Source organism: Carassius gibelio, chromosome A11 (genome assembly GCF_023724105.1).
Source record: "Carassius gibelio isolate Cgi1373 ecotype wild population from Czech Republic chromosome A11, carGib1.2-hapl.c, whole genome shotgun sequence".
In the NCBI taxonomy this organism is placed as follows: domain Eukaryota; kingdom Metazoa; phylum Chordata; class Actinopteri; order Cypriniformes; family Cyprinidae; genus Carassius; species Carassius gibelio.
The window spans coordinates 12,462,199-12,481,600 of NC_068381.1; the positions used below are offsets into that span (position 1 = coordinate 12,462,199).

Genomic DNA, 19,402 nt, shown 5'->3' on the forward strand with positions numbered 1-19,402 from the left:
GTGGTCCATCTAGATTAAACACATTTGAACCTGAGATCTTAGGGAATAAGGATAGTACCTATCAGACGTTTTTTGGCTTGGTTTTATTTTCATCTAGATCTCTAGTGTCACATATTTCACAACAAAAAGTCTGTTTCTTCCTGGCTCCAGATTTTGGAAGTGCTGTCAAAACAGAAGACAACAACAAGTGTTGGTCATCATCGCTACAGCCCCTGGGAGCATCGCTGTTTGCTCATAACAGACATCTGGCTATTGTTAACAACGGCTGCTTCGCTAACCCTGAACTGTTGACATCCGGTGTATCTTTTACAATTTGGAAAGACTGCAGCGATTAAAGGAACACAATGTTCTTTCTGAATTCAAGGCCAGCGTCCAATGATGTGTCCTGCCAGATCATTAGTTAGATTTTTTAGATCAATGAGAAATGAGTTATATTTTTAAGGTATAAGAAAGCTGAGGCAAAAAGAGGAGGTGGGCTATTACTAACACCCTCTTCCCCCTCCTTTTTTTCCTCCATAACCCTTATCGTCTTCGGACTAGAGGGACTTTCGTAGGCTATAGGCACCTGCAAATTACAACTTAGTACTCGAAGAGTTAAGAATGTGTTTCTTTCAGGCTATTGTTGGAGTGCGCGGGTCAGGGGGTGGGGCGAACAGATTCTGGTAAGAGCCTTTAATCCACAGGCTGTCAGGCCCAAACCCTGCTTGACGCCCTATTGAAGTGTAACAGAACAAAACACTGGGCCCCTCACTAAGCTCCTGCCCGGGCCCCATTCACAGCGACAGGAGAGCGAATTCTTCAGCTGCAAAGAGCCCCCTTCTTAAAGGGGAACACGCAAACTTCAAAACAATGCAACACACAGGACGAACTCATAAATGGCCAATCATTGTCGAGAGTGCGTTTGTCAGGGACAGAAAATCTTTTTCCATCTGCATTTTCAAATCGCAATCCCACTATAAAACATTGACCCTTACTACAATTATAACATATTGAATAGACTGCAACAATGCCGGCATACTGCAATGGAAAATATGAAAACGTACCATTGAAATCAAGGCATTTTAAAGAGTTATTTGTGCAATGTGTGGTCTTTCTACTACTATTACTATTTAATATTACTACATTTATTATTTGAAGTAATCTAAAACTGAAGGTCTTAATATTAAGTACCTTGGCAATTGGCAACCCCATATGAAAGGAAAATATATTTACCAATATATTTCTTAAAATAGATTGTGATATATTGTAATATATTATTTTCCCTTTTTATTTTCTAATATATTATATATTTGAATACATTTAATAATATATTAATGATACATATATTATATCATATATTGCAAAATATACAAATGATTGCCATTTTCAATATATTGCAATATATTGGAAAAAAATATATATATAAGAATATATGCCTAATATATTACATATTTTCCAATATACTGCAATATATTTTTGTTTCATAAGGGACTGGCAAAAAAAAAACAACAACAAAAAAAAAGTACTTTGCCACCCTGATGTCCTTGTGAAATTTATTTACATTAATTTGGTTTTAGTGCTTTTAGTTTTAGTATACAACTTTAGCCACACATTCAATTTAAACTGAAGAATGAAAAGGAGACATATATATGTATGTGCGTGTGTGTGTGTGTGTGTGTGTGTGTGTGTTGCGAAAATGCCTTTTAACTCTGAAGGCTTGAAAACAGATGTTAACGCTGCACATTTGAGTACATTTGACCCAACTCAGAATACTGGGAATCAGAAATGGAAATACCAAATGTACAACAAAATATGACAAGTTTTATTACATTGTGATCAGCGAGGATTGTTTTACCCTTTGATGAGGAGAGTAATAATTTCATGAAAATGAACGTAATACTTTAATTTCAACTAATGAAAGCCCTGTGGAAATGTTCTGAAGGTTAACTATATACTGTTCAAATTAGATTTAATTGTGCTATGAGTAAGATCGTGTCCTGTTCATTTTACTCAGGCTAAAAAGTCAATGAATTAAAATGGCCTGCCTTTGAAAACAAACAAAGAATAAAAATAAAATCAATTAATAAAAATAGTGTAATTAATTTTATGAAAAGTGAAATAGCTGTAATCATTTAATTTTTAATATCTAAAGAGTTATTCAGACTACAAAAAGTATATCTGCTGTATCTGAGAAGAGCATGCATATATTAGACAAAACTTGCATTAATCAGATGGATCCACTGACCAACCACAGCCTTAATGCTCTAGGTTAAGAGATGCATATTCATGATACATGTATTCAAATGCACAGACATGTCCGACAGACCCAACCCCCTTCACAAGAACCCAAACCACCCCATACCTCTTATTACCCTTTTAATTACAAAACGGTGCTGCCGTATTAAAGGTTTGTTTAGATAAAGGAGAGCATCTGCTGAGATTAGCACTACATTATTCTTAGGGAGCAGAATAAAATGTTAAAACTGAAGACCGTCAGGGATCTGTCTCCTGCAAAAGGACTGCCGTTTAAACATTGATCATTTTGAATCCGTAAATCAGAAATAAATGATGTATTCTCTAAATATTCACATGGCACCAGATGAGAAAGAATCATGAACATAATGAATACTGAATAAATAATGAGTGAGGGTCAAAGTTAACCTGTAAAATCAAGCTGATCAGTATACAAAATTATATTGATATATTTGCTTTTTATCATGGTCAATACAGACATTTGAAAGGCTGAAGGTAAGTATAGTGAAATTAGTCCATGCAATAACCCTGGTCTCTTGAACTGAAAATAAAAGAAATATTTTTAAGGAGGGAAACTGTAATACATAGTGTTGAAAAAAATAGCGATCAATCAATTTTCTAAACATGCAAAACGATAATATTAGTATATAAAAATTTGCACAGCTTACAATACTAAGTAGACTATATTTATTTGTCATATATTTACTGCAGAAACACAATCTAAAAAAATGCAGCTTTTGGTCGTTTCTAGATGACTTTTAGATATTAGACTTTTAGGTTTTTAGACAAAAAAAAAAAAAAAAAATCAAACTCCTCCACTAAATTACTACAAACTATTAGATTCACTGCAATGCTCAGGGTTACAGAACAAAATATATATTTTAGTATTTTAGGCCTATATGATATACTAGGCTAAACGATATGAAAACGTTTGTTATACAAACAGCAATTTGCACTTTTAAAATTATAATATTACATTTTTGGGAAAAGGTTCTTAGACAATATGACACAATAAAATTATATCTACGTATTTAACTTCAAATTATCGTTCTCATACACAGAACGCATGAGTGGCACTTCATTGATTTAAATGGGCATTTTTAGGTAAAAGATTGACAGCTATTTATCTGAACAGACGTCCCTTCAGAAAATTAATTACAACCTTCAAAAACGCAGTAAAATCAAACGGCTCATGCAGAGATACTCCAGCCTTTTCTTATTGTAATGGCGTTGACTGTTGTTTATTGCAAGAAGCGTGCTGAATGAATTCACGTAGAGTACAACACAGGTTCTGTATTATCAATTCGTTTTTATAATAGTTTATTTAGTCCAAATAAAATGTACAAATAACATATCCATTATTGCTGATCACCCGTACAATATTTGGAGTTTAGGAAAGAGTGGAGAATATGTAGGGGCATTTCAATTGCATATACATAACGAAAATATCATCATATTATCAGTCTACAAAACCGAAAGTGATTCTGGAACGAGCTGCGGACCTGAAAAGCTGAAAACTGATCTACAACGATAAAAGTGTACTAGGCGATGAATATTTTCCCCTCCTCAATCCTTGTATAATGACGCCCTCTTGCGCCACTGAGGCTTTCATTCACTCTTTCATTCCCTAACACTTTGCCTAACATCTCATTTTGTGTTCCACTGAAGAATTGGTCAAATCAAATTACTGTTTCTAATATTAAGATGATAAACATTAATTTGAATGCACACAATTATTTCCAAATCTATCTTTAGGGAATGGCAAAGCATTCATAAACCAATCCTGGTGAAGACAAACTGCATGTTATGAATAACCAGCAGATGGAGCCAATTACCATTTATAGACACATGCCCAGCCAATTCATATTTATTTTCGGTCTTCACTGCATGTTCACTGCATGCAACCCCTGTGTGAAACCTGGAAATAATTTCACAAAATCATAAAGAAATAAAGTAAGGTTTACATTCCTTCCATTTATATGTTAATTTGATGTCCAGCCAATATTGTCCAAGCTGTCATCCACTGATTCCCTGTTTATCCACCACAAAAAAATAACAAAAACAAAAAAAGGTATAAAAACACACAAAAAAACACATACAAAATGCTGCGTCATTTGTTGTTTTAAATGTCTACTGGCCTGTTTAAATATCTTGTTCCAGGACAGCACAATCATGATCACTCTTTTTTGTCGAAAAACTAATGACGCGCGATATTTGTATTTCTTGTCATCTTTTGGACAAGCTTGTTCCGCCTTTTGTTGTGTGTAGGCACCAATATCAAAAACATATTTAAGTCTGTCAGTTTGTGAAGGCAGTTTGTTTTATTTTCGTTTCCTCCCTAATAGTTTCTGAGCGTTTGATGATGGCTCTGTTTGATGCAAAAACACGCTGTTTACATGATAACTACAGCTGCAAGTAGCAGGTGAATGTTGACTTTTAAGCTGACCCACAGTAATAGCTATTGATAGAGAAAAATGCAATTGAACAAGTATACTATAACTACTACGCAGTATAAGTTCACACTGTTGCAAACTTTCCAGCTCACCTAAAATGCACATGCGTGCTCTGAAAGCCAAACGTTGCGTTTGGCCTTGTCCCAAACGGCGCTCTAAAATCCATCAGATGTAAAGTAGCCTACTGTTGAGTAGTATGCTGTAAAGAGCACGCTTGTGGGTAAGGGAAGACACTCCTGAACACCTTTTTGAAATCCCTAACAAGAAATACTAGGCATAGGCTTCATATGGCCAAAGAAAGTCCCAGGTTACACATTCATCCAAAGGGAAATGATGGATTTAAACATTGTTGGATTTCAGGATAAATGCTATATATTTTATTCTCCAATTATATTCTTGACATTCTTGTCTTGATTGACAGGCCCTGTCAGTGACTGACAATGTAGCAATATAGTCCCTGTCAGTGATGCAAAAAACAACAACAACATACTTTCACCCACACAGTATAAAATGTTGAAGTATCCTATGTTGGGGCAACACAGCATGCTAAATTACCCATGATTGCTGAATCTCTATTTGCATGTTTGAACAAATATAAGGGATAAAGGCCAATGTTTACCCTTCTTTGTTTGTTCGATCAGGGATGCTTTTTTTTTTTGCAGCTCTCTGCATTGGCAGTCCCTCATTGTGATTGTGCAGTCCTAAAATCTCAAATTTAATGCAGATTAATCATTTTGCGAAAATAAATAAATAAATAAGTAAATAACAGCTTTATGTGTATTGGAGTACTTAATGGTTTCTGAAACTGAAATAATTCATATTTATTTGTAAACTAATAGATTTGTACCCTTAAATGAATCAAAATTAATTAGAAATAAACAGAGTTTTGGCTCACGTTAAGTCAAGGTTATCTCAAAGTTGCAAATACAATGTTCAGTAACATTACTTTCCAGACTTAACAAAAATCTCAAAATATTAACATGAAAACACAAATCATACTTTGTGTTTATACTTAAATCAAAGAATTAATATTTTAAGGACATAAAAATGTCTAGCTTATTTCTGTTGGTCTTAAGTAGGTGTATGATGTGCAATTTTGTATGAATTTGTACCATCGGAGTCATACAAAAACAAAACAAATAAAAAAAGTCACTCTTGGGGGCATGAGCAGATCATACATGAACATAAAAAAGAGTTAGTATGAATTCAAGCATATTCGCAACTTATTCACCAAACTGCTAAATAATCATGAGCTATAGTACAAGCTATAGACAAATTATTGTGGTAGAACCACACCTCACACTCTTAGGAATTTTTATTTATTAGTTTTTGTTGGCATTGATGGTCCCATCTCTCCATTGCACAAAAGTGGAAAAAGTTATTTTGCTTATTAAAATGTTCTTCACACCAAAAGAAAAGAAAAGAAAAAGAGGTTCTTTTAAGGACTGTTTCCTGAAAGGTTATTTAGGGAACCAAAATGGTTATAAAATGTTATTTTATTTACTGTCGATTTAGATTCAGCACACAAGCCAATCTCATGTTTGACAACATTTAACCATTAGCAGGTCGCTGAAAGTGGCAAAACTAAACATTTTGTGTGGTGTCATTATGTTGAACTATATATTATTTCTAATGTTTATTGCTTTTTAACACTGCGTTTGACGGGAGGTGTGTTTATAAAGACAAAGGCTGTTTTGATAGATAGGCCTGCAGTTAAGAGTACGTCAGCATTTTCCAGAGAAAAATAAGGTTATTCTCAAATGGAAAAGATCTTATTTGTGGATGTGGTTTCGGGTTGCTGAAATAGCCCATGTTTGATTCCCACATCTTCCTTTTATGGGCAATCATATTTGCTCATTTGAGATTATGGGCATGGATTTTGGCCTGTTGTGCTGAGTGACCGATCAAATATTTTGACATTTCAAATGCAGTAGTTACCAATTTAAACTTCTTAAAGGAATGACATTTTTAGGCTGTCCAAGATAAAGATGAGTTTGTTTCTCCATATCTGGAGAAATTTAGCATTACATCACCTGCTCACCAGTGGGTCTTCTGCAGTGAATGGGTGCCGTCAGAATGAGAGTTCAAACAGCTTATAAATACAACACAATAATCCACATCAATGTCTAACAATCAATGTCATGATGTGAAAAGCTGTAATAAATCCATCATTTAAACAAACTTGTGATGTTTGAGCCGTGAACTGTTTCAGATGGTTCTAATCATTTCGCTTCATAACACCTCAGTATATCGTCAGGAGTCATGGGTATTAATTTTGTTTAAAAAAAAAAACATTTTCTCAGGCACTGAATCAGCAAGGACCACGGTTTCAGCTAAAAATCTTCTTTACTGTACTACTAAAGAGAACAAGATTCACCTACATCCTGGATGGCCTGAGGCGGAGTAAATTAACAGCAAGTTAAAACGTTTTTTTTTTTTTTTTACTTCCAAATGTCACTACATTAGCCCAAATTTAATAGAGAATGTCTGTGAACTGCAATGTTCAAGTCATACAGGTTTTTTATTTGGATTCAAATCTGGGTCATTCCAGCCTTGTTTATTCAAATGAATTATTTCATAGCTCCTGCTTTGTGTTATAGTTCTGCTGAAATATGATTCTTTTTACGATATGCACATATGTGGTTTAATGAAATATAGTCTATGATTTGAAATGTGTTATATGATTTGACTGTTTAGTTTCTATTTATCAACCTTCCTGCTGAAAATGCTTATGTATATTATTGCTTTCTCTGGATTCTAGTGAATTGTGGGTCACGCTTACTGCAGGCATTTCTTTCATCTGTCTGTCCACTCTCAGAGGTGAATCAGAGAAATATTGAAGATATGGCTTTAGAGTTTATGCAATTCCAAAAAAAATAGCTCTACATCTGTGTTAGCATTGTAGCTAAACTAACCAAACCCCAAACCTATGAATAATAGTGTAGGTTTTGATCTGTCATGCGATCTATATCAATTCATAAGGATTAATGTTTTAAACCGATTGAAAATGACAGTATTGACCTTTGGTGAATAAAGGAAATGTACAAAGGCATATCCACATTAAAAGGTTTAATATCAAGAAATTCAGCATACAAAATAACCCAAAGTTTAAACCAACAACATATTGTCAGTGCAGATCAAAAGTATACAAATTATTATTTTTTTCTCTCATCCTCACATGGCGCAAATTAAATCACGTCAGTATAAATACAGTACCGTGTCTGTTAATAAATACATTCAAAACCCATAACTTAAATCAATTAAATCCTCTGTTAATAAGTTAAAATGCAAAACAGATTTGCCATGGTTTCATTTTGGTCATAAATGCATACTAAAGATTGCTTCAAGGCATAAAAAGCCAACCTCTAAAAATGCTACACCTGAAAGCTATCACAATAGTGGTTGTTTATTCTTTTGCTGTTATTTTGACTGAAAATGCAACCTTAAATACATTTACATTTACAGTTGGGCATAATAGCCTTCTTATTTTTAAATATTTAAAAATGATCATCACAGTGAAATGGTAAACAGGATTGTGAAAAGAAAAAAAAACTGCTACTGACGGACTGTATCATGTCTTAATAAATCAAAATGGAAGAGGATGTAAGTCATTTTGTTACCTCCATGGAAAAAAAAATCTGAAATCTTAAAAATGCTTTGTCCAGTATGTCACAGTTTCATGTAGCATTTACAGTAATTAAGTGCAGATTTCTTTCTGTCATTTTTTTCTTCATGATTGCTCTGTTGACAAACAGTGAAACATAACTTTATTAAAAAAAACACACATTTTAAACTATAAATAAAAATAATAAAATCATGAAACTGCATTCATTGAAAAGAGTGTGCCATAAAAATGTTAAATCAAAGTTGTTCAAATGCCAAATGTCACCGAGCTGAGACCTAACTACTCAAAGTTACCAAATCATTTTGTGCCACTTCAAAATTTCAAAGCCATGAAAAATTGAAATACAGAAAATAATCAGATGAAAGACAAGATTAAGCCTAGTTTAGGATACATGTATCAATTCATATTCATCTTCAGGAGACAATGTGTGACATTCAATAAAAATGGACAAATATACTGGTAAACCATTAAAACATGGTTAATGTCAGTCATTTTCATCCTATAAAACCACCTACACTTGTGGAACCAGCATACAATTTTGCACGATTGTTAATCCTTATCTATCTATCTATCTATCTATCTATGAAAAAAAATTGTTAGCTGGCTGGCCATTTGGCTGCCTTTCAAAAACTGCTTTCGTAACGGAGCAAATCAATTCTATTAACACCTCAAAGTAACACTGCTGTTAATCTTCGTGAACCATTTGTGAATCCTGAATAAAGACATACCGTATGAGGATAACATCATAAATCTTTAAATCCAATCATCATGTATTGTGCTACTGTAACCGCAAAGCAAAGAAAACGGAAACATTGTTTGCTAATGGCACTCTGACATGCTTAAACTAAAGTGAGAGAATGCAGAACGAAAATGCATATAAATCAAGCTGGGATGGTAAAGATTTTGTTTTCCTTTTGCCCGTTCCCAGTCAGCTGAAGAGAAGACAATGTGCTTTAAACGGAGATTTATGTAAATCTACTTCATTTAGACGTGTGTTTCTATCTGAGGTACTCTTCTTCTGACAGACTGTCCAGGCTTTCGTCATCACTGTCCTCCAGTTCTGGAAGATCTCCCCACAGCAGCAGGTTCTGCCCTATGAAAGACACAGACTTGAATTATTAACGTTTGAAGCATTTTTAACACAAATGCAATTGTTACACTACCATTCAAACGTTTTGGGGTCTGTAAGAGCCGTTAACAGCCATTACTAGAGTCTTCAGTGTCACACAATCCTTCAAAAATCATTCTTATATGCTGCTCAAGAAATATTTCTTATTATCAATATTGAAAACGGTTTTGCTTATTAATATTTTTGTGGAACCACTTAATATTTTCAGCAGAAAAGTTCACAAGATCAGCATTTTTAAAACACAATTATTTCGTAAATACTAAAAATTTATTTCCTGTCACTTTTGATCAACATTTTTTTTTTACCTTTTAAAATGCACTTTTGTAGAAGACCAAAATAAAAAGAATATAAATCTGTATCAGAAGATATCCTTTTACTATTTTTTTTTTCCACAATTCATTTGCCAAATATTTTAATCTTTCATTGGGTAATATTTCAACTCATTGTACATGCTCCACCTGCATTTAAAAACATTTTGTGAGAACATCCATGTCTACTAATGTGTGTTAAAACATCCTAATCACAAGCAACTAAACAAGTTACTGCTCTTTAAGTATAATTATACACTATATAATTATATGGGTGCTTATACAGGATCTTTTTGATGGCTATGAGCAGATAATCACTGAAACAATGGTAAGCAGAAGTTATCTGAACATAAGCAGTGGGCATAGACAGTGTTTTTGCACCAGACGTCTCAAACCTGTTGCATCCAGTCTATTGATGGTGGACACAGCTTCACTGTTGAACATCCAGAAGTGACCATTGTTGCAGGACAGCAAGCAGGGCTTGCATGGGGCCACCACGTGATATCCCACAACATTCCCACTGAATGGGCAGAAAGAGCCAGAGAGAGAGAGTCAAAAACACCTGATTCAAATGCTTTGTGGGACACAATGAAACAGAACAGCAAATGGCTCAGTGTTAACAATGGACTGAACATTACCAAAACACATTTGATGCCAGCCTACAAGTCTAAATGCAGCAGTGTAAATAAAAAAGGATAATACACTACCATTCAAAAGTTTAGAGTTGGTAATATTTTTATGTAAAATTGTAAAGCTGAATTGCCACCATTCCAATCCTAAGTGTTCAATAAACATTCCTTATTATTATCAAAGCTGAAATGTTTTGTGCTGCTATTTTTATTTTATAAATGTTTTAGTGTAAAAGGGATTTCCACGATTTTTTTCGGACGTATAGAAGGTTAAATTATATTTACATGAAATATAAATATTTTATAATATTATATAACTGTCACTTTTGATACATTTAATGAATCCATGCTGAACAAAAATATATATAAAAAAAACTTACTCAGATTTTGAACAGTAGTATATAATATTTGTAATACATTTTATTTTCTGATTCCAAACACTATGAGTAAAAACTAAGTGATAATAAATATAAAGACCTCTTTACCATTTCAAACAAGCAATATCTCTTAATTTGCATTTGCAGCTTTCAGTGGAATAGCAGCTGGCCACAAAATCAACAGTCCTACATGAAGAAAACAACACAGACTCGTTCATATTAGGCATTGAACACAAAGCATGTGATGATCATGATTATATATGTGAAATCTGATCGCGGAAAGCCTCACCTATTTGGTGGTATGTCGGTTGAGAACAACTCTATTTCCGTGTCAGCCAAAAGTACAGCTTTCATCCCTCTCATACACAGCAGATTGTCACAGTATATACAGTTGACTTGCGTCACACACTTATTCTTGAAATTTGAAGTAGACATTGTTGAGTTGAGATCTTCTCAAGTAAAGCTCTTAACAAAACGCCGGGTCCTGTTGGTTTAAAACGACAATAAAGAGTCAGCACCTGCAGTGAAGGACACAGCAGATGTTTATCTGAGACGACCTGCACCTGTCTGGCTATAGCTAGCTCGAGCCTGTTTGCACCTGTATTACACGTTTGCAGTATCTCCAAGTTAGAGTCTGTTGATCCCAAAAACGGAAAAGCCCTTCAAATTAACAGTATTGATATAAATCACAGTAATTCCTGATCATTTTACTCTTCTGTTAAAATATAGAAAAACTGTTATTTTCTTATTATTATACAGCTAAGTTAGCCTGCTAACTAAAAAGACTTTTTTTTTTTTTTTTACTAAGCATACCATAAAACCATTCTTACCTGGTACCGGATATCAGATCGTTCTAGATCTAGACGGCAGAGAAACACATTGTACTACGGTACAATCTCTCAATGGTTACAGCAAGGCTTAGATTGCTAAGCTACGTTTGTTTACGTCCGCGTCAAAGCGGATATACGCTTCCTGAAAGATTTTCAAACAGTCCGATCTCTAACGTTGATTGGTGCCAAATTACCATATCTCACACATGATTGGTCAGCTCAGATTCCATGGGTGATTGGTTGCAGTGACTTTGCGCAAACCACAAAACCACTAGGGAGGGGCAGTCCAACTCGATTCTGCAAATCGGTTCTTTTGAACGAGTTGTTTCAAAGATTTGGTTCACAAGAGGTTCTGTGATTCTATTATCACGTGGTCACTGACATCCCGTTGTGGTAGATTGTTTATTCCAAAAATGCAATTTGTAGGCACATGTTGTTGTATATTACGTTTATTTTGATTCATTATTATTATTAAGGATGTTTATTTTGATGCCATGTGTTCCAGTTTAGTTTGCTGAAGCATTTCAGCTCATAGAATCAGAAAGCACCTAAAACCTAAACAAAAATTATTCTTGAGTACATTTAGCTTTTAGTGAGGATACACAAATGCATCATATGAAAAGTATTTTTTGTCACATCCGATGAACGCAGACATTATCATCACCTTTCAAGCAAAACATAATTTGCACTTAGTTCGCACAGGTTGTTTGACCGACTCGTGAATTAGTCAATGAATCGTTCAGTTCGATTTGTAAATGAATAATTTTTCAGACCGGCCGGTTTTTGAACCGATTCATTTAAAAGATCCGACTCGCAAGGATTAATTCACGAATCAGACATCGCTAGAAAAATAAAAAAATAAAATAAAAAATGAAATAAAAATAAAATAAAAAAATAAAAATAATAAAAAATACATAAAATATTTTCTGATGATTATTACATGTTTTATTGTGAAGACAAGGACGACATAAATAAAAATGAAAAAATAAAACAAATAAAAATAACCCAAAAATTAAAAAAAAGAGGATTTAAAATTGCGGTTTGTGAATTTCACTCAAGCCTTTAAAATATCCGACATGGCCTTATGAGATAAAATAGTATTAATGCCTCAGAAATCTATCTTTTGGCAGTTTGATAGATTCACGCATAGACAGTAAAAGCAAGGATTCAAGTCGTGTTCGCATGTTGTGACCGGTTGTGACCAATGACAATAGAGGGGGGTTGTTCTTTCTCTTCCATGAAAAGAGGCGGGGTTTGAGTTTGGGAAAATTCAGAGAAAAAGCGTAACTAGTCAGGAGGGAGAAATCTGGTATATCAAACTCGATTTTAAACATGGAAATCGTCTTTTAAGGTAAGTGGTTTACAGATTCAATGGCACAGTATATGATTGGGCACGAGAAACCTCCGCAATCGTCCGGATGAAATGCAGGAATCTCCTAAAGGAAAGCCCTGAACTATTCAGACAGTAACCAGGGGCCTCTGCTTTTCACATCACGTTAACTTACTCGACAGACTGCCTCTTGTTGCTCATAGCCTCTTTCATTTTAGGACTGGAGATTTAAAGTCCTCAACATCCCTGCAGTCTACAAGATTGGCAGCTTCTATTTAAACGCGTTTTACATTTTATGACAGCGTTAAAGTAAAGTACTCTTAACCTCATCTTTCCATTTGACCAAAATACTTGACACATTTGTTTCAGGGTTTTCTTATCCTATGGCAAAATTGAAGTTGTCATGATTGTACATTTTAATTTTCTTTAATCGTCTTAAAAAAAATCATAATATCATACCTAAACATTGTAAAGAGGAGCGTCGATGGGGTTGAACGTCTGTTTTGAACAAATGAAAGAAATCGAAAATAGTTTGAGGAAGTTTACTGGAAGGAAGTAGCCTTTAGAAATCTGATCCAGTGAACTTGTTTGTTTGTGTGCAGTGTGATGCTGGGAAGTCTAATTCATGCCTTCATCATCCTGCCCCGAGAAGACTCTAGCCTCTCTCTCTCACACACACATCTGACCGCTTAAGGAAGGCGCAAACTTTGGAAGGCGCTGCGTCTTGTCGCTCGTGTCCAGTGTGAGTGAACGGTGCGATGAAACTATTCTTTTTTGGCTTCACTCCTCGCGTGCTGTCACGGACATATTCCACCTAGGAAGCCAACGGCAGCTCCAGCTAATAATGCGGCGTGATTGATCATCGGTAGGAGACAATACCCATCCACTCTTTTGGATATCTGTGGACGAAGAGGCGTTTGTTCCGCGGTGTTTCTCGCTGTGACAGGACTTACTTCTTTTAGATCAGTATGACGTCTCCGGCTAAATTCCGAAAGGACAAGGAGATTATAGCCGAATATGAAACGCAAGTCAAAGGTAAGTGAAATGTGTCGCTAATGTGTTTTTCCTGCACGGCTACCATTGTGTTTCTTGTTGGATGGGTTACAGTGCATGTATGAGCGCAAGTGGTGCAAACGCAGTCGTATTTACCAAAGAAAAACGCTATTTATTTGACTTTGTCAGAAACAATGCTAGCTCGTCACTACATGTGGCAGTGTGTCCAAACGGAATGATGGATGTGCGGTCGGTCAGTCAGTCAGTCGCCTGTGTGAGAAGCGATATTCTCAATCAATACTAACTCAAACTGGGTTTTACTATTAAACATATGTCATTTCTGTGACGTTTGTGTTGTTTTTTTTGTTGTGTTTCCTTCAGTCAGCTTGTGTAGGTTGTACGTATAGTCAAGGCAGGGCGTTTTCTTTTGCCCTGCGCGTCTCTGTGCGAGCTGGTGTGGTGCTGTGTTCAACATTGATTTTTGAAACATGTCATGCTGGCTGACAGAGATGTTTTGCAGTAGGTCACGGATTTAAGCAACACGTTTAAAGCCGTTTTGAATTTTATTTGACCGAGAAACGTTCTACTGTCTGTGCGTGAATGAAGTAAAGGTGTGTTGCTCGGTGACAGCTCGGTTATTGCTGTAACCTCATTAATGTTATTCTTACTACGATGTGGTTGGTAACCGTTTAAAGCACTAGCCTGAAGGCTTCGAGAATATTTTCGCCTATTCTGAGAGGTAATGTAGTATTTAATGAAGTAATTTTAACAGTACACTGTGCTTGTTTCATTTGTGTGTTTTTGTCTCACTGAAGGGATTGTGTTCCCATAGAAACGTCTGTCTGATGAGGCAAAACGAAGCTGTTGATTGACTGATGCACTTCATTAGTGAAGCTCGGTATCACGTTATTCACGCAGTTATGTATTGTGCACTTTGAGTTGAGCAACTGATGAGCCCTGCCTGTTGCTGCTAAGTGAGGGGAAAAGCTCCTTTAATAAGAGCCAGTGGGTTTCTCATCTATGAGAGTTTTCATTCAAGTAGGTCATTGTGACATACATATTGCTAAACAGAGCATGAACCTAGTTTAGGGTGTTTAAATGTTTTGCATTGAAATATAGCTAAAACCATTCAAACTAGCCTAAGCTGGTATGATGATTTTCCCAGCTTGGTCTTTTAGCTGTTTTTTTTAAAGGGGTTTTTGTCAGCTTTTCAAGTAATCCTGCTGGAGGCCATCTTAAACCATTTAAATGAAGCGGGACCATTAAAAGTCATTACAATTATTAAATATCAGTTCTTGTAGTTATGCTCGGCTCACTGGTTTTCAACAAAGGGGGCCAGGGCCCATTAGAGGGCTGCAATATGATTTAAAATAAGTTATATGACAAATAAATCTAGCGTAATTAAAATTACAACTAAATTAATATTTCATACGTCATTCATTTTCAGTGTGAGCTGCCAACTTTATAAAAAATATTTAAAAAATCTATTCCACCAATCACAAATTGATGGAAAAGTGATTCATTGGTCACCTGAATGTCTGGATAACCTGAATGTCAATTGCGACTGTTGCCATTTTTTACCTGCCTTTTAAGTTGAGCCTTTTAGTGTCTTTAACAGGTGAACTGCAGAATTGAAGAATAATTGCATTCACATCCCTGAGAAATGCTAGCCCCAACACATTGATCTGTTTCAGTTGCTGAAATAAATGCACATCTATAAACCTGATATTAATTCTGCACTATTGTTCCTCCTCCAGCTCCTCTCTCTGGATGCTGTGTCATATCACTTTCTCTTACCTGTTTGAACCCCCAGCCTCCCTCACAAGCAAATGAATCCCTATTACTCTGCCATTCCTGAAAAAAAAAAAAAATTCTTATGGATCAGTTTGATCAAATATCTTGAGATGACAGGATCTGGAAAGAAACAATAATATGCATGATTTTCTTCTCTCAGGAATTGCAAGGGTGCACACAGAAAAATTGGCTAGATTTCGAAAGCATCCTTGCCTAGTGAAACATCGCTGATTTGGCTTAATAATCTGTCATAAATTAGTGGCAGAAGAGGAAGCAGTAATTGCTTGGTGATCTATTTCTGTGCTGAGGCAACCAGACTTGAGAAGAAAATCTAAAAATGGAGAAGTCAGAGAGAGACACATCAAAGCTGCGTACATTTCTAACTGAATTATCATTGATTAACATCAGCTTGATGCAGAACATAGAGTTTTCCCATCAAAATCATGCTCTTATTCTCAGTGCCCTGGAGTTGGTGCTATAAGCTATTATCCATATCTCAATGATCAGACTCTTTTCAGCCATTCTCAGTACCTTGGCTTCTCCATTCAGATTTTTATAAAGGAATCACAAATGAGACCAACTCAAAGGCTCACTTATGGCTCAGGTACGAGCTTCTCTTACCAGAAACAAGCTGAAGGAGATGGAAGACTGGGCTTGACGTTTCCAAGGATTGGCAGGAAATGTACATCTGTTTTTTTACCATGGCTGTTTGGAAGGATTGGTTAATGTAGCTATAATCCTTCAGACATGGGAAGTGAGCCTGTCAAGCATGTGAAAAGTGACTATGCGTATAAGAGCGTTCTCAAGCTGTGGGAAACAAAATGATTGACTGCTCTAATTGGCATCATTAATAAAAAAAGAAAAGCCTGGAAGATGCTTTGCCCCTCTTTTTGTGCTATGCCTGATGTCTTTTTAACAATGGAAAGAGAACCAAAAGCATTTGGAGAAATTGTTTTAGTGAAGATTTGAAGATGGACATTTCCATTAGTTCCTGTAATTTAAAGATGGCAGAGAAACTGTGCAGTGCAAAATGGATTAGAACTTTGTTGATTTTTAATAGTAACTTCACGCCTATGTATGTAGGTCACTGTTGAATTCTGTTTGAAGTGCTTATGGTGTTTCGGGGGGAGGGTGCAACAGCCTACTAACATTTTCCCTCTCAACATATTTCGGCAGAGTTTCTCACATTTCCCGGTTTGAATGTCAGTAATCACTGCGTTCATCCAGTTTCACAGCATCTGAGGCCCAAAACAGACCATTGCTTTTGATCAGTTATACTATATCCTCTGTGTTCTCGATCCTACGCTTTGAATGCTCATTTGAATGTGTTTCTGCTGACAAGCGAAATAGTGGAGTCTTCACAACCCAAGCAGCTGTTCTTTGGCTTTATGTGGCAAAAAAGAGATGGAATGAGAAAACCTTCACTTGGTTTCATTAGCAGTGGTTTTGGTGTTTTCAAACATCTGGTTCTTTGAGCAGACAGTGAGATATTGATTGGTTGAGGAGAGTGAAAGATTCAGAGGCTGATCCAAAGAGAGACATCATGATGTGTTAACATTATTGATCGAAATATGGACCAAGCTGATTATTTGGCTGATATTTAATGTTTAGAGCTTGTCAGCGTTGGTTGTGCAATGTCCCTGACAAATGAGAGAGAGCGGAAGAAAGAGAGAGTTTTTAAATAATTTTTATGAATAAATCTTATCAATAAAGTAAAAAATAATAATAAATACAGATTTTTATATTACAACAGGGATATAATTGGTTGTTGGGTAACTATTTGGCCACTGTGACCCCTATGATCTCATTGTGATACCTATTATACATCAACTCTGGCTTTTTTCCATTTTGGTTAGATATTGTTTTGAAGGATGTGTTTAAACGGCACTGCTTGTTAGATGTCACCCCAAAGGTTATGGATTGGTTGGTTTTTAAAAAGTGGCATCACCTCTTCCAACCCATCCCAAAATGTTCAGTTAATCTACAAGGTCGATGATTAGAAGGTCTTTTGGGTTTACGGCTCTGCATCAGCCTTTGTTTGCTCACGCTGCAGCTGCAATGAATCTTTACAATTCCACTAATCTCTTCTTGTCCTTTTTAATACCCTTCCCCTAACAAGTTTGCCTCAATTAGAACAGGCCAGCATTGATCCATGGCTCCTGCTCCGGCCAAGACTCTCCACTTTAGCACTTAATGAGTCCGTGGAATGGATGGTGTGCCCGGTATGGCGCTAGAATACAGTATGCAAATGTTCTTTATGTGGAAATGCTTACTTGATCTGAAATAATCTTCCCCAGGAAGGATGTTTGTTTAAGGAAGATGAGGAGAGGAAGGAGGGGGAGACAGTGCACAACACACATGTATTGTTGCTATTGTGTGCTCCTGAATTGAAAACTCACCCCCGATTTCTGGACTTCCTGTCAGAGGACCAGCCCTGAGGGAGTTGACCTGGATAACTTGTTGAGTTGGTCCAGATTTAAGTTTTTATCATTTATTTGATTAACTTGTGGATTAACAGAAGAGGCCAAGTTATATCTGTAAAAGAGACAACCCATTCTTGTAGGAATTGGTCTCTGCAGCTTTCCTCATACCATTGTAGTAGTTCTCACACTTGCATTCACTTTAGAGAGCTCTTTAACCAATTAATCATCAGTGTTTCCAACATCTGTTATGTACTAAATGCCTCCTATGCAGAATAACTTTTTGGTTGCCTCAATCCACTAATAGACAGCGTAATGTTTGTGGATGCAACAGAAAGGTCATAATTGACAACAGATGCCCGATCCCTCAGGATGCACATGACTAAATGCACAAAACTGTTACCTGACATAGAATAGGAAGGAATGGGGCCGAAATCACACCCCTCAAAACTCCATTATACTGTTTGTACTACATCAGCATAATTTACTGTGGAAATGAAAATGCCTGGATCGACTTTCTGTTGCCTCTAATTAATCTCCCGCTGTGATTCTCAACAAATGAACACCAGGTGAATCCCAGTCCAAATTTTAAAACTCTGCAAGACTGGATCACAAACATATGGATGAAACTCAAGGGAAGATGGATGCTCCGCTTACCTGCCATCATGAACCTGCTTCTGCTTGAGAACTTGCCCAGGGACCAGCTATTTCCAAACCCCCTTTCTTCTTATTTTTCTATACATTAGCAAGCATGCAAGTCATGCACACATGCTCATTTTCATGGCCTGATGACATTTCATCTCCCTGATGGGTAACGCTGGACTAAATAATGTGATTTCTCTGTCAGTTCATGCTAAATGTCCTGAAGTCCAGCAGACCTTCAAATAGGCACGGTAAAGTCATCAAGCACTTTCCCGGCGATCAGCCAAGGGAAGGTGTGGGGGAGGGTTAGAGAGAGCCTGCAAAGTGGAAAACCATTTACATTCTGTCTTCCATTTACTTCTTTGTCAGACTGAAATGGCCAGTCTTGGTTTTAGTGGAGTTTTGCATTCTGCATGACAGTAGAACACATGCCAGTCGTCGACATCAAAACAGACTGTGAGGTTAATTCTAAGACCCGGAACAGAAATTTTTACTCAGACGTTTTGTTTTAATTTAAAGAGCAGATCAAATCAAATAGGTCAGAGTCCACACTTTGTATATATTTCCATGTTTCGGCTGTTCTGATTGGAGGATAGCAGACAGGAAGGGGCTTACCTTTTAAGAAGTGACATGGCTGTTC

The 19,402-nt window shown here is 36.1% G+C and overlaps 2 protein-coding genes across 3 annotated transcripts in view; one reads left to right on the forward strand and one right to left on the reverse strand.

Annotated features, from left to right (window-relative positions):
* Positions 1–8,263: 8,263 nt before the first annotated feature.
* Positions 8,264–11,723, reverse strand: fam72a (family with sequence similarity 72 member A). Its single transcript, XM_052609877.1, has 5 exons — positions 11,584–11,723; positions 11,043–11,237; positions 10,862–10,939; positions 10,143–10,267; positions 8,264–9,403 (listed from the first exon to the last, which is right to left on the reverse strand). The coding sequence occupies exons 2-5, from the start codon at positions 11,186–11,188 to the stop codon at positions 9,309–9,311; spliced, it is 444 nt and encodes a 147-aa protein (XP_052465837.1). The 5' UTR covers positions 11,189–11,237; positions 11,584–11,723; the 3' UTR covers positions 8,264–9,308.
* A 1,065-nt stretch (positions 11,724–12,788) lies between these two features.
* The window catches only part of srgap2 (SLIT-ROBO Rho GTPase activating protein 2), an 85,290-nt gene continuing 78,676 nt past the window's right edge, over positions 12,789–19,402 (forward strand). For both annotated transcript variants that reach the window (XM_052609872.1, XM_052609874.1), the window contains exons 1-2: positions 12,789–12,934; positions 13,516–13,948. In XM_052609872.1, the coding sequence (XP_052465832.1) occupies positions 13,882–13,948 (67 nt within the window). In that variant the 5' untranslated portion in view covers positions 12,789–12,934; positions 13,516–13,881. The remainder of the gene's footprint in view (positions 12,935–13,515; positions 13,949–19,402) is intronic.

Excerpts from the sequence above, each read along its gene's own strand:
- fam72a (XM_052609877.1), bottom strand. The coding sequence starts at position 11,188 with ATGTCTACTTCAAATTTCAAGAATAAGTGTGTGACGCAAGTCAACTGT. Across the intron at positions 10,940-11,042 it reads ACCGACATACCACCAAATAG|GACTGTTGATTTTGTGGCCA; the intron begins GTGAGGCTTTCC and ends TTCTTCATGTAG. Across the intron at positions 9,404-10,142 it reads CAATAGACTGGATGCAACAG|GGCAGAACCTGCTGCTGTGG; the intron begins GTTTGAGACGTC and ends TGTCTTTCATAG.